The 24,306-nt window shown below is 40.1% G+C and overlaps 1 protein-coding gene across 5 annotated transcripts in view; it reads right to left on the bottom strand.

The window, feature by feature from the left end:
* The window catches only part of SATB1 (SATB homeobox 1), a 104,883-nt gene that overhangs the window by 67,284 nt on the left and 13,293 nt on the right, over nt 1-24,306 (bottom strand). For 2 of the 5 annotated variants that reach the window (XM_066244279.1, XM_066244284.1), the window contains exons 1-5: nt 16,518-18,282; nt 13,649-13,883; nt 9,651-9,827; nt 8,742-8,868; nt 7,822-7,945 (exon numbers count right to left, since the gene is read on the bottom strand). In XM_066244279.1, the coding sequence (XP_066100376.1) occupies nt 7,822-7,945; nt 8,742-8,868; nt 9,651-9,827; nt 13,649-13,859 (639 nt within the window). In that variant the 5' untranslated portion in view covers nt 13,860-13,883; nt 16,518-18,282. Of the gene's footprint in view, nt 1-7,821; nt 7,946-8,741; nt 8,869-9,650; nt 9,828-13,648; nt 13,884-16,506; nt 18,283-24,306 lie in introns of those variants that run through there. The other 3 variants (XM_066244281.1, XM_066244282.1, XM_066244283.1) reach the window with 2 other exon arrangements.

Here is a 24,306-nt window from a genome sequence, read left to right as displayed (position 1 = left end):
CAATGCTAGCAATTAAAGCTTTACTCTTTCCTAACTTTCAGTGTATCATCTGGTTTGCATCTTTAACCCCTCTGAGTCAACTAAATTAGATTAGCATTTTCAAGGGAAAATATTGCAATCAAAGACTATTTTTTTAAAAAAAGGAGGAGATGACTAAAGAGGATAAAGCTTTCGAGTAAGAATGACAGGAAGAAAAAGAGACCATTAAAGGAAGACAGCCACCATTCTCTACAACGAGGAATTCTGCAACCTTACGAATTGTCCGTGATGAAACTCCAGCACCCCATAATAATGCCGCATATTAGAACACAATACAATCTTATATTTCTGTTGCGCCCTTCATGCAAGCATCCCAGGGTGCTTTACAATCATTACGAGTTAAAATTAAAACTGAAGCACATACAATTCCTAATAGAATCATTTTAAAAATGCTAAACAGAACAAATAACTTTTAAGTCTAGATTTAAAAGTCCCAACAGCCAGAGCGTTCCTTACTTCAATTGGCAATGAGCTGCAGAGCCCGGCTGAGCTTTCCCGTTACGTTAAAGGCTCTTCTGTTTTTTATGCTCGGAGCCTGTTACAATCAAGCAGTTTCCAATGAAAGAGAGAAAAAAAAAATTGGGTGTATCTGTTTGTTTGAATTATTCTGAATTTAGGGGTTTTTTTCTTTCTCGTTTGTTTATGAGTTTGTATGATGCCCAAATCTGACATGAAATAAAGCAGCTTTAAAAAGCCAATTCAGAGAGTCCAACTTGAAATTTAAGTCGTAATTGTGAAAAAAGACACTCAAAAAGCACTCGAAAGCTCACTCTGTTTTAGCAGGAAAGCCAGATTAATTAGCATGTACTGGTTAACTTAAAAAAAAAATAAACAATTAGAAAATAGCATTTAATAGGCTTTCACCCAGGCCATGTTTGCTCCTAGCCTTGGAAGTATTTATTATTCTACAAACCAGGACCAAAAAAAAAAAAATAGGAAAAAAGCTTTCATAATATGGTAATTTTTCTTTCATTACGTGATTGAGGTCGAAGGAAACTTGTTCAAGATCTAAAACAAAGCACAGGTAAAAATCTATTAAGTGAAAATGAAGTACTTCCACATTGTTAAGCATCCCTAAATTGGCATGGCTTGAACACTTTTATATTGTACTATTGTGGAAAGATAGGGGCCATAAAATATTTGAGATCAATCCACTCTAAGTTAGATGCTTTATTAAGTTCAGCTTTTTTTGATTAATATTTCTGAAAGGTTACAGAGAGCTAACATCAAGCTACAGTAAAATCTTTATGTATCTAAACCAGCTGAAAATGAGATTGAAAACGTAAAGCCTGCAATTTAGAGGACACTTCTAAAGTAGATTCTGTATCTTCCAATATTAACACTGAACAGGTATCTCACCGTCAGAAACGAGTAACTAAAATAAAATAGAAATGGGTTCAAAAGAGGGGGCATAAAAAATTATTTGGTGGAAGTTTAGCAATGCATACAATTAGTGACCCATGTACAACTGGTTTACCATTTCCATCGTGGATCTTGCCATTAATACAATTGCTGAAAGTGGTAATAAAATCCAATTAGGATCAAGCGCTTCAGAGCGTGGTCAAGCTGATAAAACGAGGCTTCCCATGGTCAATAGGGTGAGGACTGGGAACAGTTTTGTAATTGTAAAAAAGGTAACAATACAGATATTCTCCCAAAATACATGGTAATTAACAAGATTTATATATACTAGGAAGGGGCAAGTACAAAGTCCTATAAGCATTCCTCTCAACTGGGGAATTCTGTCTTTTAAATGGAGCTGCTAGCTACACCTTCATCCATCCTATCAGGTCATTGGATGACCAGGGTCTACACAGTCTACACTTTCAAAGAGACTGAGAACTGCCCACTGTTTCCAGTGAAATGCCTGATATTTTCTAGGGCTTCAAAACAAAGGGATTTTAGCTCAGTTATACCCACTAACCAAGATGGATGTGAGGAGGGGGGAGAAGAGTGACCGCCCGGCGCAGTTCCAGGAAAACCTTCTGGAACCTCCCAAATACCAGATTATTCACGAAGTCGGTGCCTGTGGTTTAAATCACTCTATCACGCTTGAAATTAGGGCTGTGAGATGCTGGTACTTTTAAAGCAAGCTGCAGCCTGGCGTGCGGGGGACCCGGGTTCGATTCCTAGCCAGGGCACATAGGAGAAGCGCCCATCTGCTTCTCCACCCCCCCCTCCTTCCTCTCTGTCTCTCTCTGCCCCTCCTGCAGCCAAGGCTCCATTGGAGCAAAGATGGCCTGGGCGCTGGGGATGGCTCCTTGGCCTCTGCCCCAGGCGCTAGAGTGGCTCTGGTCCTGGCAGAGCAACGCCCCAGGGGGGGGCAGAGCAGCCCCCCCTGGTGGGCCTGCCGGGTGGATCCCGGTCGGGCGCATGTGGGAGTCTGTCTGACTGTCTCTCCCAGTTTCCAGCTTCAGAAAAATACAAAGCAAGCTGATGTACAAACAACAAAATCAAAGACACAAAGACACGTGTTAAATAAAAATTTCAACGGTGAGAATAATAAACACAGCTGGAAAACGGTGGAAAAGTAGTTATCGGTACTTCAAAGAAATCTTAAGTATTTTATAAAACATCACATTATTTGGGAGAAATCCTTTAAATAAATAAATAAATAAATAAATAAATAAATAAGAGTCCTTTACTATCTGTGTGACCAAGAAGGATGCCTGGTTAAGCTCACAGGCTCCAGGTATGAATGCTTTCCTCGTCCTGGCAACATAACCCTGGGCACTCATTCAACATCTCAGGCCTCAGGTTCCTGAACTGAAAGCGGGAATATAAAACTAACAGTGGGGGGGGGGGGCGCAGAAGCGTTCTTGATGCATCAAAAGCACTCCATGAAAGTTAACCAAAGGGCTCACAGAAATGAAGGGATCAGGGAACATGCCAATACCCCAGTCCTTTCCGCCTTTTGCATAGTGCGTTTTCACCAATGAAATAAAAGTTGGGTTTGCATCTCATTTGCATAATGAACAACTTTCTTTGACTTGTCCTTTGCTTTTCTGATGTTCTTGTTTAATAAAAAAGAAAATCAGATGCTTCTTTTTTTATCGCTTCACATTCATTCTGAAATATCCCCTAAGTTTTGTGAGCAGTGTATTATTCCTACAACTACTAAGATGTGTCATCCTTATTATTACCTTGGAAATAAGAGTCTCCTATCCAACAGCAGCCTGTCGATAGGTGTTTCTGAAGTACGTTAACTATGGGGATAAGTGTCACAGGTTAGGTTCTCACATGAAATATATGAATACAAAGGCTGCATACTCCTTTGAGATCATGTGATTTATCAATGTTTGCCAAAAAAAAAATTTTAACTGTCAACTTCAGTTTAAAAATTATGAGGAAAAAAATACACAAACTGCAGTTAAAAATACACAATGGATCAGGTTTTTTAAATGGTTGCTCCAGCGTTATGTAAAATACAGACTGCAAATCAACTGAACGCAGAGATTCAGTAAATGTCTGCAGTACCGACTGTCACGTCGCAGAGACGCAGCATAGTTCAATGCTAAGTAAGCTTCAGGAGGGCAGGGCTGTTTCCTTTTTCATCTGTTTGCCAATATGTACTAACAAATCTAACACATACTCAATCCTGAGATCCTGGCAGGAAAAGAGAAACCAAAAAAAAAAAATCACTTTTCTCAATAAGATTTAAACGGAATTTTCAAATTTAAATTCATTTTATATAGCTTTTGCTACTTGAAAATAAAAATGACAATCCCCATTTATTCTATGTAGGACTTGGGCATGAAGCTATTTTACCCCAGGTGAGAGACAGGAAACAATCCAGTGCCTTAAAAATGTGGAAGCTGTGATGTGTGAGTGTGTGTGTGCACATGTGTGTGTTGGGTGTGGGGGTAAAGACTCCCATATCAGATTAAACTCTCTCGGAAATATTCGAGTTGACATTTTCAGAAGGAAGACATTAGGCTGGTAGAAGTAATAACTGACTTTTTACTTAAGGTACTTTCAACTAAACAAATCTCTCCTTGTATTGAATGTGTGTGTGTGTGTGTGTGTATGTGTGTGTGTGTGTATGTATATATATATATATATATATATTTATTTATTCAGTATTTCAATTCAGTTTTTAAAACTTCAAGGAAACTAAAATCAAAATGAAATGTTCTATTGTAAGTCAAAATGTTTTGTTTGTTTTTTTTTTAAAATTTTATTTATTCATTTTTTAGAGAGGAGAGAGAAAGGGAGAGAGAAACAGAGAGGGAGAGAGAGAATAGAAGGTGAGGAGGAGCTGGAAGCATCAACTCCCATATGTGCCTTGACCAGGCAAGCCCAGGGTTTCGAACCAGCGACCTCAGCATTTCCAGGTCGACGCTTTATCCACTGCACCACCACAGGTCAGGCTGTTTTGTTTTTTTTTTAACTCCTAATTTACCTCCCAAATCCATACTCTCAAAGTTCTCAGGACCACAGGCTTCTTGTCCCTGAGTAAGACTGCATTACCTCCATTACTGGCAGTTCAGAACACAACATTCAACTTATCTAGCCATATCCACCCAAAAAAGCCAGAGTAACAGCACAACACTCCACCTTACACTCAGATCTATAACAAGCTAGGCATTTCTTATGGCTTAGAACCTTTTACAAAAATAAACATGTGGTACCAAACTTAATAAATGGATGTCAATTTATTTGGGCAGATTTATGATCAGAAAGCAGGACTAGAAATAAAGAGAGGTATGAGTTATATACATCAAACCACATGCATTCTTATGGAACTTCTGCAGCCAGAGAAAACTGCAAATATTATCAAAGAAAACACTACCGCACGAAAACATAAATACTCATTTTAACATCAGCACTTTAAAATTTATCATTGGGAAAGGACATTTGGGGTCAGTCACCTACCAGCATTTAGACTTGAATCTCTAGGGACACTGGCTCCTTCACCTGTCCAAGGAAGTGTCTAAGAAAGCAACACCTTCTAGTTCTGTGATCCAAAGTTCAAATTGGACATCCGCTTAGCAAGTGCGGGGCACTCCTCCCAGGAGCACTGGAGGCCAGGCTTGTCTGACAGCACAAGGCAAATCCCTGCTGTCTGCCCATTCCTTCCTGGCCTCAACTCTGTAAAGGGACTCTATTGCCCGTAGGGTGGACATTCTGCTAAATCAAATAGTAAGGGATCCTGCAGCCATAAGCTACAACTAGGGTATTTTATATTAAACAAAACTCTTATTAATGTACATCAATATGTGAACACTGCTGTTGCATGCTGAAAGTTCTTAAGTAAATGAATCAAAACTCCACAGGGGGTAAACACTTAGGATTTCTTGGTGTTAGGTACCATTTAGTACACGATGGAGACAATATTTATTTGCTAGGCATTTTTCATCAAAGCATCTTCATCACCAAATCTTACCCACAGGAGAAAGAAAGAGCAGTTTTGCCAAGCTCAGCATAAATTTTGGGCTTAAGCCTCAAGGGCCTGCATTTCTCGTCTTTAATAACACAACAGAAAAAAAAATAAAGAAGAAATGGAAAATAGTTCATTATTAAACATTCTGAACTGAGGATCAGATTCATAAAATTTATTCTAGAGAAAGGATAATGATGTAACAGAATATAAGATAAGTTCCTTATTTAGAGAACAGGTTGCACTTTTCTTATATTATTAAGTATTAAATTAATTTCTTATATTTGCTGCCACCACTAAATGATGCATATTTTTTTCAAAAGATTTTTTTTTTTTTAAAAATAGGGCTTTAACTACAACTGATGGCCAAGTTATAGCCTAGTTTCACCACTGAACAATTACGGCGAAGCCTCCAGATACACAAGGAGGAGTGTTCTTCCAAAGGCCTCTCTCCAGAAATTCACCAACGTGTAACTCCAAAACCAAGTCCCGAATTTCATTTTGTCATTCATTTTAATGTTATAATCTCCTGTATTCAATTCATTTCCCATGATAACATTAAGTACACTCACAATTATATTTATAAGCTACAGTGAGGTGGAGTTTATTGGCTGGATGCTGATGTCATTTAACAATTCGTTCTCACTGCCTATATCGATAAATACTTGTACCAGCAGCCTCTTCTCCAGCTCACAGTACATGTGTTAAATCTTCGCCTGGATTTACTTCCAAAATCAGTGGGACACTTAGTGACAAGAAGGTACATGAGATTCCTATTCTGGATGTTTCTACATATTTTAACTCTAAATTTTTTAAAAAAGGAAGTTTATCTCTAGACATTTCAAATTTTCAAATGCTAGTAACCAAGTGACATGTTATCTGGAGTTGTCTGCAAAACCCAAAGTCCCAAAGGTAAGAGTCGCCGACTTCATTATATGATGCTATTGATTTAACTGTGTTTAATTAATTTAAATTACTTTATTGGATGGGTCTAAATTCACATCCTTTCTACTCCAAAGGTGAGAGGGGAAGGCTAGAAGATGAACTGAAATGACAAAGAGTGTTCAAAACTTCAAGAAAATGACAACAATACAGAGAATATCTTTAGCGGTGGCTCTAGCTCCCCTTAAAAGAATATAGAAAGCCGTCATGAACTCTAAACTTAATTCGTTTGCTTCACTCCTGTCACTGCTAACAAACTTCGAGGTAAAGCCGAGGACCTGTAACGCAGCAAACTCAAAAGGCACGGAGTTTCCATGACGAGAAGCACAAAAGCCCGCAAGCTTGCCTCCAGAGGTCCCCAGTATCTTCACGAGCATCACATGAGAAACATTCTAAGACTATCTCAGTTGCAGAAGTAGTCTTACGGTTCAAGTTCAAGTGACCGACAGACTGAACACTCAGAGTTACGTTTCAAACTTGAATGAAAAGAAAAACTTAAGAATCTCGTGAGGTCAGCACCTCCATTATATAATACTCTATCATGAAATGACCTCCCACTGCGTCTGGGCACTGAGAGATGGCGTTCTAACACATTTCTGTAGTGACCACACAGGCAGACCATGAAAAGCAGGTTCATAGCACCCCTGCTTATTATTATTTTTAATCTGAAATTAGCTGAACACAATTAAAATTGATGTTTGGTTTTACATTTAGAAACAGGGGTAGTCTTTAGCTACAGTTTCAGTAGCTCTCCATCAAAATTCATTCTTAAAAAATCAAGCACAATAATAATAAACCTTTGTTGCATTTCAAAAAACCCTGAAAGCATAACAGGCATCTATCTCAGAGGAGGAAAAGAAGTGGTAAACCAGTGCCCCAAAACTAGTGAGAAATGTCCTAATGAACACGAACTACTCAACGTTTAGTTACAAGAATGAGATTTCTATCCTTACTTTTACAATTATTTTTACAAAATGCTCTTTATTTTTAAATATATATATATATATATATATATATATATATATATATATTTTGCAATGAACTCTTATTTCATTCAGGCAGCATGACGAACTTGTCCACATGAACACAACGCCACTCGCTGAAGGCTCCTGGAAGTCAATCCACCTTTACTGCTCCTTAAACAAGGGCACCCAGGAGAATGTAGCGCCCATGGCTCAGAGCACTCGGAAGAGGAAGCGAAAAACAAGCTAGCACGGTTCTTCCACTGAGCTGTTTTTCCTTCACTCCCTTCCCAAAGGAGAAAAAAAAATGTAGAGGCTCTGTTCAGAATGAATCAGGTGTATTTTTTTAAAGTCCACCAGCGGTCAAGCCACTTTGCAACTATATGGCCAATTCTTCCTTCAGATTAACCAGTTGCTTTAGACTACGGAGGCCCATTACACCTCAAATCAGGGCTGGCCCGTGATGCTTTATTATTTATCACATGCTATGCTAAGTACCTGTGAAAGGGGGCACTCCTTGGCCAACGAACTCTGATTCATATCTTTCAGCAAGTCCTTCAGAGCATTCCTTACTGTGGTGTGCGACCATTGCTCGGGGGGCAAGTCTTCGAGTTTGGGGCAACTATTTGAGACACAGATTAGAAAGGGGGATTATTATAAGATTGCATCCCGCTGCAAAACATTCCTTTAAGACAGACAGATTTCATTTTGCGCATCAAACAGATGCATCTGGAGATTGCTCTCGGTCTCCTGATTGTTCCGATTAGTTAATTACTTTATACAACACATCTGCTGTATCGATGCATGAATTATACATCAGCTGCCTGTGGTGGCTATTTTTTCATGTTACTTCTACCTTCCTGCTCTGATGCGCTTGGGAAGACAATTTAAGGTGTGCTGCTTTCTCACGAGCCATCAGGAACAGCATTAACGTATTAACCATTCTTCCCTTCCTGACTCTGTTCATACGAAATTAAAATGGTAAAAAAAAAAAAAAGTATATAAATAAATAAGATCGAGGCATTAGCGAATAAGGCATTCTTTCACAAAATGTACACAGATGGCACTGTTCATGATATGCAAAAATATTTTTCTCTTAAGTAAACTTTATGTAAAATGCCTTCTTGTAATGCATCATTTAATTGACTAAATATAAAAAGTCTTGTCTTTTGATAACCGGCAAAAACCTACACAAACCTACACATTTAGTTGGGGGTGGGGGTGGGGTGGGGGGGTTGATTTTAAATTTTACACTGAAGTCAGAAAAATAAACCAGAAGGGCTAAGGTAGCACAATCAGTTTCAATGAACCCTTCTGGAACAGGAAGGGAATAAACAATTAAAGGTTGACCAGAGATGCTTGATTTCAGAAGATCAGGTAAACAAAACGTTTTGGCCTGGCATGCGGCCCTGACTCACCTGTGTAACTGAATTTTCAGTGTGACCACGTGATACACGTCTTGAAGCATATCTGCAACCGTGGCATCAGGGGCATCTGTCACGTAAGACAGCGGGACTGGATTCCACTTTCCCACCTGGATTAGCCCTATGCCAGATAAAGAGAATAAATCCCAAAGTATTTTAGCCATCAGATAATATATTAGGAGGGTGTTTTTGTTTTGTTTTGTTTTCTTCTTTCATGGACCCCACCACAAGCAATATTGTATATTTCTGTTTGAATGATTCCCTTCTCTCCAAAAAGCAGGTCAATGAAAATATTCACAGCTTAGCTTTCCAAATTGTGAAATTATGTTTAAATGGCTGTAGGGTTGTTTATTATTTTGGAAATCAAACCCCATCAATAAAAACCTATGCACAGCCCATGTTTTCCTAACTTGCAGGAAGTTCCAATAAGACATAGCTGAACCAGTTCTCAATGGCTTTACGATTTAGATAAGATTCTCTATGGCAAAGGGAATCAGCATTGAAAAATACTTTACAGCCCATAAAACCATCAGAAACAGAATAAAAGAAACAGAACTAGATATTCAGTCATAAATGCAAATTGACTCTCAACAGTCCATCTGCTCAAATACGCTCCTCACTTCCTTGTGGGTCCTCAGTGGAGCAGATTATTAAGGTCAATAAGCATACTAATGATTCAGCTGAAGTAATTTAAAAAAAAATCTACCTCGACATTCCACATGAGCAAAATGTGTGTTAACTAAACCAAACTGAATTAAGCCTATTTTTTAAAGTCACAGTCTTTAAGGAAAGCCATGCTCTATGCAGGCTATAGTTCTTTGAATAAAGATATTCGGTGCTTTCTCTGCAAGGTAAACAAAGGATGCCAAGCAATTTTTCCAGCCCCACTTACGCATTATTTACCTTTGGCCTGGGCAGCAGAGCTATGCGAATAACCCAGAGACAGCAATGCCATTTCTATCAGCTGGTTGAAAAGCATATCCTTTCTCACCAACACAAATTCCGCATGCTCCTCCTTGCAATCATATTCAATGGCGTTTTCATAATGTTCCACCACGCAAAAAACTGGTAGCATGGTTCCTATCAAAGTCAGAGAAAGAGAGAGAGAGAAAAAAAGAGGTGCAAACCGACCATCTTTAGAGATACAGCCTGGGAAAGGAAAAATGAAGCCATGAAAATAAATCTTCAGAAGTGAGAGAAGGGGAGAGACGGTTTCCAAGGCAGGCAGGGCACAGACACACAGGCACGTGCACACAAACGTGGACAATCTCTCCCTTTTTAAAGTTGTAAGAGAAATAGTATTTAAGTTGAATGTGCACTTGGTCCTACAGTGACCTGGGCTCTGCTTGAGTTAAAATTAGTTAACGCAGAATTACCTTTCGGATCAAACAGGGATGCTGACGAGAGATAGAGGGAGAGAGAGAGAGAGAGAGGGAGAGAGAGAAGTGTTTTGGCTGATGTGAATGGTGCCCAGGGAGCAGACCTAATGCACTCCAGTTGTCTTCGGAAGAACCAACTTCATGCCTCCTACAGGCTTTTGTTAATATGCAACTTTTCCTGTTTGTGTCCAAACAGGTTATCTTTGACTATGAAATTATTAGCATTTTTCTTCCCTTTTAAAGATTTCGCTTCAACACCCCCATAGAAGAAACACAACATGTAACCAAACTGATGCTCAAAATATATGATTTCAATCTATGCAGAAGGTAGATAAATAAGCGTTTTCTGGCTACCCATCTAATCTACCTGACTAAAAACATACCACAGTGACCAGATGTCTTTAAAAGGAACAATCTTTGTTACAGTAAATGGGATAAAAAATGAGATCGAGAAAAGAAAAAAAAAAAAAAAAACTGGCCTCATCAGGACATATTAGGCTAAAAAACAAACAAACAAACAAAAAATCTGTATAGGTTTGATGTTCTCCCATTATTTACTTTAATCCAATGTCATAACTTCCGTAGCCAGATGATTAAGAGGCACAGGCCAGCCCGGTGTCAGAAGAGGCTTCCAGAACCTGAAATCACGGAACGGTGTGGTGCTCAAGGTATCTATCTATGCAGCACACCGTCAGACTTCCAGTGATAAACAGAAAAGGGTTAAAAGCAGATGCATCTGAACTGTACTGTGGCAAACTGCCAAGAGGGTCATCATCTTTAGCATAAATGATGACAAGGGTTACTTTAACGGGGCACCCAGGATCCTCAATTAGTCCTAGAACATTAATGCTTCTATAAGCTCTGCCCTCTGGACTCTCAGAATCCTACCAACTTCTGCAGATGTCCAATGCATGCCAACCAGATCTAAAAAAAAAAAAAAAAAAAAATCAGGAATTTCTACTGACACCAGACATGCCCTTTAAAAATGCTCTACTCTGTGAACAAAAGCTGGCAATAAAACAGCTACATTTTTCTACATGTGCATCTTCACCAGAGCTTTATTGAACTGTTCAAGAGATTCTAGCTCGGGGTGGGGGGTGGGGGGGAGAGGAAAAGAAAAAACAAAACAAATCCTTCAGGTTTCCTTAGAAAAGCTCACAAACTCATTTGGAGGTACCCAATAGGCTAGGCAAGAAAAACAAGCCCTAGAGCTTGCCAATATTCTTGTCATTCATTCAGCTGTTTTATACTAGAGAGAGAAGCCGTCAGGGATCAGAAGACGACTTGGAGAGACCACAGCAAAAATAGCAATATGCAGACTGGTGATTTCTTTCTTGGCTTGAAGGTACTTTGGCAAAATCTCCTAAACAAATACATACAAACATTCAACCCCCCCCCTTTTTTTAAGTAGTGCTTTCTCATCTTAGCCACAATTTTTATCTAGCACCTGTCAAACAGAACCCATGCAAAAAAAAAAAAATAAGATTAAATAAAAAAAGCACCACCACGAAAAAGCTTTAGTAATTTTGTTTGAAATAAGCAGAGGACCTTCTACAATTAAACTGTTTTGAAAATAAGTCACTATCAATGCAATGCTTTAAGAGAGAAAAAAAAAATCATTTGAGCAGGAAGTGAAATTACTGTACTTTGGTTTCTCCTCCCCCTGCCCTGATGTCTTCAAAGAGTTAGGTTAGTACAACAAAAACATACGCATTGATTTTTCCTCTTATAGGATACAGACCTGTTCTCCTATGTGCTGTCACTCAGACCTATGAAATAAGTTCAGGCTTCTCAAATTATTGGAGAAATACATTGGATACATTTTCAACTTTATTTTAGAGGTACCCTGTAGATAATTAAGGTGGCTATTGATAAAGTGACAATAGTATCATTTAATTACAAATCCAACTACTAAATCTTCCAGCCAACTGTCACGGTCACCCTCCTGAAATATTGGGAGTAATGCTGAACAGGAGCCTTCCCTGAACTGTCTAATTATTTGTGCTAGTGTTTGGCGAGACTTCCAAGTGCAGCAACTTCATAACCTTCCAGCATTAAAAGGGGGGAGTGCACCGGTCACTGCTGAATGCTAAAAATACCACATGATTTAAACCTGGAGGCAGTCTTAGAAGCTTTTGCTGAAGGTTTATGAGCCTGTGTAAACAGCACGTCTGCCGTAAGGAGCAGTGAAGTCTGTAGAATCCTTGTCTAAAACTGTCCTGGCATTAAAGTTTGCTGTGCAAATATCACATAATACCAGAGACAGCTGAAATCTCCTATTTAGGAATTTATGGAACTTATATGTTTGCAGGCGTCAGAAAGCCTTTTTTATAGAGCCCTCGTGCTTCACAGTACAATATTAATGCACTCTGTTTGAAAAGCCGTAATAAATTATATTTTTAATGCTCTTACCCTGGCTTTCTTAAGATGCATACATTCTTGGCAAACAATCAATAAATAGGGTAATCATGAGTAGAGGCCAAAGAATTTGCTGAAGTGCTGTTTCTCCATTTTTAATAGATAAAGATCTAACAATACGGACTGCTGTGTCTGTTCATTTCAGGATCAATATATTCTTTGTTTTCGCCAAACCAAGGAAAAATAAATGATTGTATGATAAATGTTATGCATCAAACACAATGAAATTCCTCTGCCTTCTAACTTTATCTACTTAATATTCTTGGTTGCTAAAAGATGGCATTTTTAGCTTTTGCTTAGCAAATGTAAGGAAAATCTGAATCCTATACACATTTATTCAGAGACGAAATAAAGACCGTTATGAGGCACACACATTATAACCAGCACAGGCGCTTCTTTACATAAACAACAGTGCTGAACACAGCCAGTTATTCAAGTCCATCAATTTCCTATAAAATTGGTAGAAAGGAGTTACACTTACACGTCCTCCCCTTATAAACTCGCCTAAACCTGCCCTTCCTCTATCAAAAATATATATGGCCAATTATAGCAAAAATAAAAAACCAGAATCATCAGGTTTTCACTGCTAAATAATACATTTGCTCCTAAGAAACCAAACCACAAAAATGACATCACAAAACTTTTACATCATATCACAGAAGATTTCCATGACTTCTGAAAAACTGCCTTTTAAAACTAGTAATCTTATGAAAAAGCTAGAATGATACTCAAACCATTTAAGTCACTTACTCTTAACCCGGCTGAGTTTTAAAAAATAGCCACCTATATATCCTCTACTTACTACAATAGCAACTTATCAATGGAAGCCATGCGCAGCTAAAGACCATACACCGAATTCAGTCCTCATCATCCTGAATGTCCAGTGACTCCAGTCTACAGTAGTTGAGTAAGATGCTCCACACCAATACAGAGCCTCCACTTTCAAAATGTGACTGACTTTGCAGACAGGAATGAACTACTGTCAGAACAGAAAGAGAATGAAGGAAAAGATAAGACATGTTCTGCCTCTCCACCCCCACACAAAGTGGCCTTGGGAAAACGCAGGGCTCACAGTTTTCCAGGATTTGGCTCCAAAGTATTTACCTTTCCTAAGGTTGGTTTTCATCAGATGGCCCGAGTGTTTTAAAGGCACTCCCTGCATTTTTCCACCTGTACTCCCAAGCCTTCCTCTTCCTAGTGGGCTCCCGTTCTGCTCCAGGCGGGCAATCTTGGCTGGTGGACCCTTCGGATCGCTCACATTGTTAGACATTTCTGAATGTTCTTTCCCCTGAGTTGCCTCGTTCAAGTGATCCATACTCAGCTACCCTCTAAAGATCACCTGCCAGAATTTAAAAAGAAGATGATGTTAGAATTGGGTGGGTTGGGGTCTCTCTTTCTCTATTTATATACACATATCATGTAAATGTTTTACCCCTAGATATCTCTCTTCACAAATAAAAGATATTTGTAAGATTCCTCAGCTATTTAATATAATGCAGATGTTACTATATTTCTAGATAGCAGCATTACATGTCCAAGTTAACTGAATAATTTGTGAGGACTGTACCAACACATGTGTATAAAAAGTCATTTGTCACCTACCAACAGAACTAAGTGGACGGAAATAGCCTTATTTTTAAAACAAGAATCATTGCCAAGTATAGCCAGAAAGAAAAATTATATTTATATAGTCCTATTTTTAAAAATCAGAAACTTATTACAGAACAAAAGAACAACACTTTAATCAAGGATTAAAAATTATCGCAGTCCAAAATATTTGTCAAATCTGTTGTATATATATATCTTTATGAGGGGGGGAAAATACACACACACACACACACACACACACACACCACCTCAAAAGAATGTAGCAAATATTTAATTTTTAAAAATGCCCATTGGCTTTATAAGTTAATTTATAGAAAAAGTTTTCTACTGTCACAGTTTCAAGAGTTATGTGACCTGTTAAAGGTCTACTGTCCTTGGCTCAAACATGTGATTGGATCATTTCAGCCCTTAAGCAATGGATATTAGTGGAAGAGTTCTTCAAATACCCCAAGTACTGAAACATCACATCTCACGTTTTAGAATTAGTGTATAGGAGTACATTAGTAACAGAATGCTGTTAATTGAAATAGCAAAAATATTGAAAACATTTTGTGATATAAGCATTAGATTCAGTGCCCAACTGGCTTTTTAAAAAAATCTTCATGATTTTGATAAAACACAATCATCAGTTTTCAATAATAATCTCAGTATGCAATGAAGTCAATGTTTTGATTAACTTCAAAAAGTAGATATTTCCACTTATACAATGGACATCAATTTTCATATGGTATGATAAAGCAATGAGTACAATAGGCAAGTCCCTTCTAAAAAAAAACCAGTTTTACCTAGAATTGATAAGAGCAGGTGAGTGGAATTATTTTATGAACTTTCATAGTACTTGATGTATTATTGGGCTTTCCAGTACTAAAGCAGAGGGCATCACATTTAGAAAAATCAGATAGAATATGATAATTACTACTTTCTCCCAGCTGTCTACTAATTTGACATCTCTTCTACTTAAAAAAAAAAAATTATTATACTGGAGAAGCTATTCAGATCCAGTTCCAGCTTATATTAGTATGGCTTTTCTATAAGCATGTTTTTCTTGTTTAACCATAGATTACTTTGTCCATTATAATCAAGAAAAGAGGTGAATGGAAAGGAGGGAGCAATGGTAATTTGTAAGCTTAAAAACAACCTTATGAATGCCAATTGAAGAACTCTAAAGTTTGAGAAATAATGGCTATTTATCCTTGTACTCCAGGGTGGCACGCAGAGAACTAAAGGTTTACCGTTGATCGAGGTCCCATCTGTTTTTGGTTATGAGGTTCATTAACAATAAATGTGCCTCTTTTAACCACTTTTTATCAAGATTACTCTTCTCCATTACATTAAACTAATGCCAAAATTAGACAGCAATGATTATTAACTTATTCAAAACACTCTTTATAATGTTGCATGTGGATTAAAATACAGGGCTGCTTTTTCTAAAATTGGTTGCCTTACCCTAGAGCAGAAAATGAATTTTAAAACCTGATTTGAAAAGAATATAACCCATGGGGCAATTTAAGAAAGAAGAAAAAAAAAGTAGACAACAGCATCAAAGTTAATGCTACAAAACATATTAAGTAGTTATGAGGCTTAGCAGCATTATAAACTATACAGCTAGTGAAACTGATAGATGATAATTTAGTTAATGTATCAACAATCAAAACATCATACAGGTCATGCAAAATTATCCTTCCAATACCCACCTATAAGCATCTATTAAACACTCAGTCATCTTGTAAAAAGCTTTACATTACAAAGCAAAATTACATGCACATAAAACACCCAATTTACTCATTTAAACTCTATGCCCAAGGCTAAAGTTCATCAAACCTCAGTTTGGAATTGCAAAGAGCAGTCTCTACTGGGCCTGCTGGGCTAACAGCACAGGAACTAACTATGGTCTCTACAGATGCCCGGCTGAAGAGTTTCTTTTGAGTTACACATTTTAAAATCCATTTTCTTGTAACGTCTGGTTGGCACACAGAAAGCAGGCTACTTCCTCAAAATCCCATTTCCCTGTCCATAAACTAAGTCCACATGTGATAATAACAGAATAAAGTAGTGAACTCAGACAGAGTAATTATTTCCCCTTAAAAAGAAAAAGAAAAGCACGAAATTCCGGTTCCAAGAACCTATTTTTTTGTAATGTGGGGTCCTTTTCAACGAGTTCCTTGCTAAATGGCCTCTCTTGCCCCACAGAACCCCATAATCACATTTTAAAAGACTGTGCCCTTATCCATTCCATATGGCCGGCACGATCCAGGCCAAGCTTTCACTGTGACCTTTTAAAGAGACAAAGAAGCAAAGTACTATCTAGAAACAGAAACACTGCAGTTTTACTGAGTGAAATTAGCAAAACCGACCTGAAACTCACCACTTCAAAACTTGACAGCATATAAATAACAAAAACAAAGGAGATTTCCTTTGCAGCCCGGGTTCTTGAAGAGAAGTTCAAGACTGATGTTTTCTGTCCTTTTTTAAAATTATATATATATATCTATATATCTGTATAAAGCAGCAGACCTGAAGGCGACTTCCCCTGAAATTGTATTATTTTCTCTTCCCCTACCCCCGCCCCTCGAAGCAGGGGAAGGGCAGAACTAAACGTTTAGAAGAGAAGCCATGGGGGTTGGAGGGAGTGTTAAAAAAAATTACAATTCGAAAAACAACATATATGGTTTGTAAAACGTCTAACCTCAGAGAACAGGGTTTTCGATGGGGGAGGAGGGGAGAGTGGGGAGTAGGGAGGAGGGCGAAGATAAAATTGATCTGACAAGTGATTCGTTGGGGGAAGAATCGTAAAAACAAAGCAAAACCCGTTATGAGCTCTACACTATGGTGAAGATGGGGAGACGAGGTGATGACTGAGGATTCTGTTAAAAAGAAAAGAAAAAATCACTGCGGGCAAGGTCTCCACGAAGGAAAAAAAAAGGTCCCCTCGCTTTCCTCCCTTCCTCAGCTCGCTCGGGCTATTCGGTTTAAGGACAGAAAGTCTAGTTCTGGCTGTCACTTGCAATATTATTCTCCAGTGACCCCGGAGAACGCAGCGAGGGGAAGGCCACCTCGCTCCCCTTCCAGTCGCCCCCACCGCCCTCCCCAACAATTGCGACTAATATTAACAAACCTTAAACTTTCTTCCCACAGACTCGCATCCTCAACGAGGGCATCTACCGGGGGACAGCGAGGGAGGGGGGCAAAGGGTCGCGAAAAAAGCCCCGAAAAGGCACTAAAATGCCACTTTTGATTCGGCCCTCTCTGACAACAGCCCCGAGGACCCCCTCCCTGCCCATTGACGCGGGGCTGCGAGCGTCTGGGGAACCGAGTGACTGAAGGAGAGAGAGAGGGTCGGGGGGGGGGGGGAGAATCAGAAGGCACCCCCAGCCACCTCCACCGCCTCAGCAGCGACAAACTCCCCGCCCCCTCCCCCCCCAAAAAGTCGCCAGGCTCTCACTCAGCCAGAGTCCGAGGTAAACAACGAGCACCACAATGGCACTAGGACTTGGGGGGGGGGGGGAAGAAACCTAGAAACCCCAACAAAACTGATGAGGAGTTTCCCAAAATGAGAGAGAAGGGTGGGAAGCGTCCTCTGGAGTCGCCCTGGCTTTCTGCTCGGTCCCCGGGCAAGCTAGAGGGCGGCTGTTGCTGTTGTTGTTGTGACGAGGCCGGTTGTTGCTGGGTGGCACAGGGAGAGGTGTGTGTGTGCGCGTCTCTGTGTGTGTGTGCGTGTGAGCGCGAGTCCCCGGACGGGGCTGTTCCTCTCTCTCTCCCCCTCGCTCGCTCGCTCTCGCTCTCCCCCTCACAGCCGTCTCTGCCCCCATTAAATTATTAGTTGACTCATCCCGGCCGCTGCCGCTGTCGCCGCCGCCGTGCCCAGCTCGGCTCCGCGCGTCCGCCCGGGCTGCAGCCCTCTACGCCGCTGCTCCTGCTGTCGCTGCTGCTGCCGCCGCCGCCGCCGCTGTGGCTGCCTCTTCTTCCTCCTCCTCATTTTAATACAAAATCACCCCGCTCGCAGCCCCAGCCCCAAGCACGCAGCCTCCTCCCGGCCGCCCGCCGCCGCCCCGAGCCCTTCCCCAGCGGGGCCGGCTCATCCGCCGCGTCCGGGGAGAGGGAGCGAGCGAGAAAGTGGCGGCGGCGGCGGCGGCGGCGGAGGCGGAGGAGGAGGGGGGGAGGAGGAGGAAGGGGGTGCCGAGTGGAGGAGGAAGGCGGCGGGGGGGGGGCGGGGGGGGCAGAGTGCAAGGAGAAGGCGGAAAAGGGATGGGGATTAAAACCCGGGCTGGAGGGCCGGGATCGGGGGAGGGGGCGGGGGCGGCGAGTTAAAAAGCAGAAAGACAAGTAACTAGTGAATGAGTGAGGGAAGGGGAGGGGGGGGAGCGCACGATTTCCGGCCCCGGGCGCGCAAGAATTTGTAATGAGCTTGATTAGAGTGAGGCGGCCCGACATTTATTACACACAATACCCAGAATAACAGGGCGCTGCGCGAGGGCTAGCAGGGAGGGCGCAGGGGGAGGAGGAGAGGGGGCTTCCCTGGCAGCGGCCGCCGCGGCGGGGAGGGAGCGCGCGCCGCGCGGGCGGCAGGGGCAGGTGTGCGAGAGTGAGCCGGGAGGGAGGAGGGGCAGGGCTGGCGCAGGAAAAGGGGGGGCGGGAATGAAAGTGATGGGGTGGGGGTGGAGGAGGAGAGGGCCAGGGGGAAAGCTAATCAACCACCCACATGCCACAAAAGCCACAAAAAGAAATACGTCGGGAGCTTCGCAGGCAGGCACCCAAGGCACAGGCGAGGCGGGGAGGGCGCACGGATCCCGCGGGAGAAGGACCCGGACACATAGGTGACAGTTGTAGAGTACTGAGGTAGGGGGACTTCAGGAGGTGGCTGAAAGGACAGTCGGGCGGGAGAGCTCTCCCGAGAAGCGCGGAGGGTGCAGAAGAAACGTTTGCTGAGGAAGGAAGGCAAGGATATTAAACCCTCTCGCGAATATTTATCCTCAAAGGGGATGAATCCAATAGTTTATTTCTAGAGCCAACGTTAAAACAACGTAAGAGCTTCCTATACAAGTCAGAGGTAGGTTCAAAACACCCTCGCTTCTGAGCTATAGAACACGTTGGAGGAAGAAATACATGGCCCATAGTGACCGAGTTAAAAATTTGGGTCACTGAATACAGATCTGACTTTTTATTAAAAAGGTAAAGATGCCACAATTGTTACACTAATTTCACACCGGGCGAACGACAAAGTTTGGGTGGGTAAATACATCTGTTGTTGCAATAAATACTCTGCCGTCTAGGGTAAGTCACCCAGTTGGGTAAATGGTTATTAGCACAAAAGTATGATCCTCTTATTTAGATAATCTATCACATATAATTCCTATGAACATTACTATCTCACCCAAAATAGAGATGCAGTGTTGATTATTGATCGTGTAATTCTGAGTACTAACATCTCAGTTCCTGAAGGAAATAAATCATTAAGCAAAAATACAAATGTTGTAAGAATTATTTTTCAGAGTACACTAGTAGGGAAGAGAGAAAATTCAGTCAGATAACCATTTTGTTACACACACACAAAGCAACAAGTTAGCACAAGTACAGAGATAAGAGGAAAAGATGCAAATTAAGCTCTTTAAAGCTACCAATACACACTCAGAGACACTGTTTACATTAGAAATCTAAGAAAAGCAGAAGGTAAAGCAGAAGATAAAGCATAGGAAATAATGGCCTCCTGGGGAGGACGAGTTTAGAAAAGACACTATGAAAATAGATCACTCTAATGGCACCCAAGTTTCACCCACAAACCGGAAAGGTTAGTCAAAATCGAGGAAGGCAACCATGAATCTTGGCACATACAAAGCCAAGCCTTGAGCAAAAGAAAGAACATGTGATAATAGAACACAGCATCATAAACAAGACAAAACCCACACGAGATCACAATTTTAAAAGTTGAAATATGGGGAAATATGGAGCAGCCTATTTTAATTAAAGTATAAGAAATATAATAAGGAAATATTTCAAATAAAAACATAGCAACCAATGATAAGGACAATGATCTTTGCAATATAAGAGGTTAAGTTAGGGATTTCCAAGATGTGTATTTTAACAGTTGCTTCAAACTGGCAATGCCTGACATGTTTTTCTGAAACCTGCCTTTTTCATTTTTAAGTTGAGACAGAGCATTCTAGTGTCAATCTGCAGACATTTACAAAAATAGTAACATAAAAATTTATGGAAAATTATAGGCTTGTAAAAAAAATTATCCATTAACTTCTCCTGAAGTTGAATGTTTTTAAAAGAGGAAAGAAAGTTGTTAAGCAAAAACAAAATTTGGGTAAAGACTTAAGGGTTATGGGAAATATCAATATTAAGACACATTAGAATAAAATACAGTAAATATGTTTATTCCATCATTTACACAATAAATAAGACAAAAAGCTTCTGATTGCCTTAGGCTACTTACGATCTGGCCAATACTAATGTAATATGGGAATTAAAATATTAATTTTTAAATTTGAATAGCATCTTTTACCCGGGAATTACAAACTAATTCTCAAACACCAAACATAAAAGTGTGTAATAAGGATGGACATGGTCTTTGAAAAATGATAAACAGAATAAATGAGGATAAAGGCATCTAATAATGACTTTATTATAAAGAATGATGATACAGTACAATTATGAATCTATTAATCACATATACATAATTTCTGCTCAAGCCCATCCTTTATTGCAGAACTATATATATGATTATAAGAAATTACATAAGTGATACACAAGAGATTTATGCCCTTCAAGACATATAGTATAATGCTAAACTTCATTATTATAAATTATCTACCCCTTAGAATACTCATTATAGCCACTGGGCATGGGTCAGTGTAAACCCAGGTTAAAAGAAAAAAAGAAAGGTAATTAGAAAAACGCCACCTTCCTGAGTATGTGTAAGGATAAACTGTCAAGGAGGAAAAGCATTATTCAATTAAGATGCAAGCAAATATTGGGGAAAAGTTAGAACAGAATAAACTATATAAATCTAAATATCAAAATAGTAAAACTCAGGAACATGAAATACTGCAAGTCAAATACATGAACTATTTAACATGTGGATGTACAGTTAAAACAGAGTGCATCTATTTTTTTATCACATGAGATGGCATTCAGAAAGGCTACAAAGAGGGGAACAAAGATAAAATATTGTAACAGATATACGATTTTCTTTAAAACTTGATAATGAAAGGACTGCTGCATGTTTCAGATGGCACCATATTAAGATAAATATGCAGGCAGATATCTGAAAGCATTAAAACACATTCAGAGTTCTGAATAGCACATACATTTGTAATAAACAGAGAAAGCATTTTGAATTTGAACGCTTTTAAGATATGGCAACTCCGCCAGTGACTGTGTTAGCAAAGCGATGCTTACCACCATAGCACTTTCTAAGGACATTTTTTTCCCATCTTTTTAAATTCAAATACAGTTGGCTATCGCTCTACACTTTTAAAGCAGCACAATTTACGTAGCATATTGCTCTTTTTGTCGTGTCAACTCTTTGTTTTTTTGGCTTGAGCTGCAGGTGGTGTTTTTCCATATATGAATTTCTGGGAATATGGTCTGTGTTGGCCATATAAGGATGTCTATCTGAGCCATATGGTTTGCTGTCATGTGCCTCATTTTGTCTGTCTGGGATGTCAGGACTGATTTCCACATCATTTCTCGAACAGACCAAATACAAATTTTTAAGAGCAGAAAGGAAAAAGCTGAGGCTGGAGCCCAAACAACTCTGTCAAAACATACACTAGAGAGGAAATGCAATATCCTGTAAACATTTGCACCTTTCTTCTCACATCTTATCTGTGGCTGACATCATCACAACTGCACAGTTTAGGACAGAATCTATTTGCTCAAGTTCAGAAGTCTGCAGTCTGTTTATGCATGCAGCTTAATCAGACAGACCCAGTATCTTCGGAGGTCACAGCAAGGCACACTTAGCTTCCCCACTCTGAGAGTCATAGGTCCTGCAGCCAGCTTGACCCAGCCTTGAACTTGGGGAAGGGAAGCTGTCTCATGCTTTTCTTGTTTTAGTGAAAAAATGAAACTCTGATTATACTTTATGACTGACTAATCTTACAAAAAAGCATAGCCCCCATTCTATACTCTCATAGCCTCTTGCATTTCTCTTTTTTCAGTTGTCACAGTCAAAATGAACACACTGGACAATTATTGGCTTAATAAACATCTTCCATACTAGACTGTAAGCCCTCTGAGAGCAGACCCACATAACCGGGAATCCACAGGCTGTCCTTGCAGTATTTATGTTATGAATAAATAAATGAGAGCAGAAAGCTCAGTGTCACTTGCAACCAATTCCCACTGCTAACTGCAATGACAATTCCTATTAGAGAATTGCAGAAGTGAGGAGGAGGTAACGGGGGAAAGTGGCCATATCATTTGAATTAATTGAAATTAAATATAATTTACAATTGAGTTCCTCAGTCACATCTTAAGTGTTTAATAACCTCATGTGGTTGGGCAGTGTAGGTTATATACTTCCACCATTGCAGAATGTTCTACTGGACAGCACTTATCTAGTGAACGTCTCTAAAAGATTACTAAGTAAATCCAGGATCTGCTCAGGAGTCTTAGAGGTGCTGAAGGGCTTTTAGACATTCTAATAATGTACAAACTGCAATCCTTTTCCATCTTAGAATAGCCCATAGCTCTGTAAAGTGGCACACAAGGAGGCTTGTGCGCCACTGCACACAATTTAAGACGACTTCCTAGACATGTCTGTATTTGAAAGGGTCCTGCAATATGACTAGAATACACATTGACCCCAAATGCTGCTTTCCGTAAGTATTGAAATAGCTCATAGGTGAAGTTAAAAAAAAACTATTGAGCCATTCCCCATCCTCACTCCCACACCGCCCCACCCCCCCCAAAATAAACATAGTTGCTATTAAAAATAGCTCTTCGGAAAACTTTAATGTAGGTACCTCCTCAAACCGGGAGGGCATCCATATACCAAATTACAGCATACTGAAAAAAATAATAGCAAAAAGCATGAATATGTTTCAGGGGAGATAGAGGAGCAATGATAAGCAACTCCAAATATGGGGCTTTGAGGTTTTTCCCCCTAATAAGTGGGGTTTCCATTATAGCCAGACTAATAGTGATCAAAGTTGTTATCTAATTACATTGGGGTGGATGTAAATACCCACTGGTAATTTGTGACATGGTCTTAATAGACAAAGGTCATTATGAAATCTGAACAAAGAGAGGCCAACATTGATGCTAGTTTGGGGAGAGCTGGACAAGGGAAAGGAACAGCCATCGTAGTTGGCTTCTAGAACGTGACAGAACATCTGGGCCTTTTACCCAGAAACAGTACCTTTTTTTCTTAAAGCAAGAATTTACTAGGTAAAAAATTTTGAGAGCTACCTTTTTCCTTTCTGGATGTAAATATGGATCATAAGCTTAAGACACAATATTAATAACTGGTATCTCTAGCTAGGCTTAGATACAAAAATTGTATAGAGAAGGGAAAAGATTTCTGTGATGGCTGTTGAGTCCTTTAGAGTAGATGTCACCACCAGGCTGCCTCATTTTCCCCTGACCTGCTCCTGGAGTGCCCTTCTCTTCTGCCTCCTTCTCATCTGGGACTGCCCGTCTGTCACAGCCTCAGTATGCAGCTTGCCTGCACCTCTTCTGTCCAAAGCCTTCTCAAGCAGTTTGTTACATCCTTCTTGGTGCTCTATCATACTCCCTGTCATTCCGTGTGACATTCTATATTTACACATCTGCCCCTCCAAAGTGCAAGTGTGTAAACACCTTGAATGTGCTTTTATGTCTGTATCTCTCTGTGCCTTCCGTCACGGGGAATATTTTTATTATTTTTATAACCCACGATATATATTATTGCTTGAGTGAGCTTTTTTGAGAAGTCTTAGGAAGATTCTTGCCATCTTAGAAAGTAAAGCCAGGGGCTGAGACCAGAAGTTAGCTCAGTGGCTCCTAACCATCACCTGAGCAGCTCCTTCACTAATCCTTGTGCCCACACCGCACCCCATTGCAATGGCCAAGCATGTGGTTGCTTAGAGCTCCCAGGTGATTCTAATGTACAGCCCAGTTTGGCATCCACTGGATTAGGTAATATTTTCAAGACAGAAAATCAAATA

This window comes from Saccopteryx bilineata, chromosome 10 (genome assembly GCF_036850765.1).
Source record: "Saccopteryx bilineata isolate mSacBil1 chromosome 10, mSacBil1_pri_phased_curated, whole genome shotgun sequence".
In the NCBI taxonomy this organism is placed as follows: domain Eukaryota; kingdom Metazoa; phylum Chordata; class Mammalia; order Chiroptera; family Emballonuridae; genus Saccopteryx; species Saccopteryx bilineata.
The sequence above is the reverse complement of the archived record's forward strand: the minus strand, read 5'-3'. Positions and strand labels throughout refer to the sequence as shown.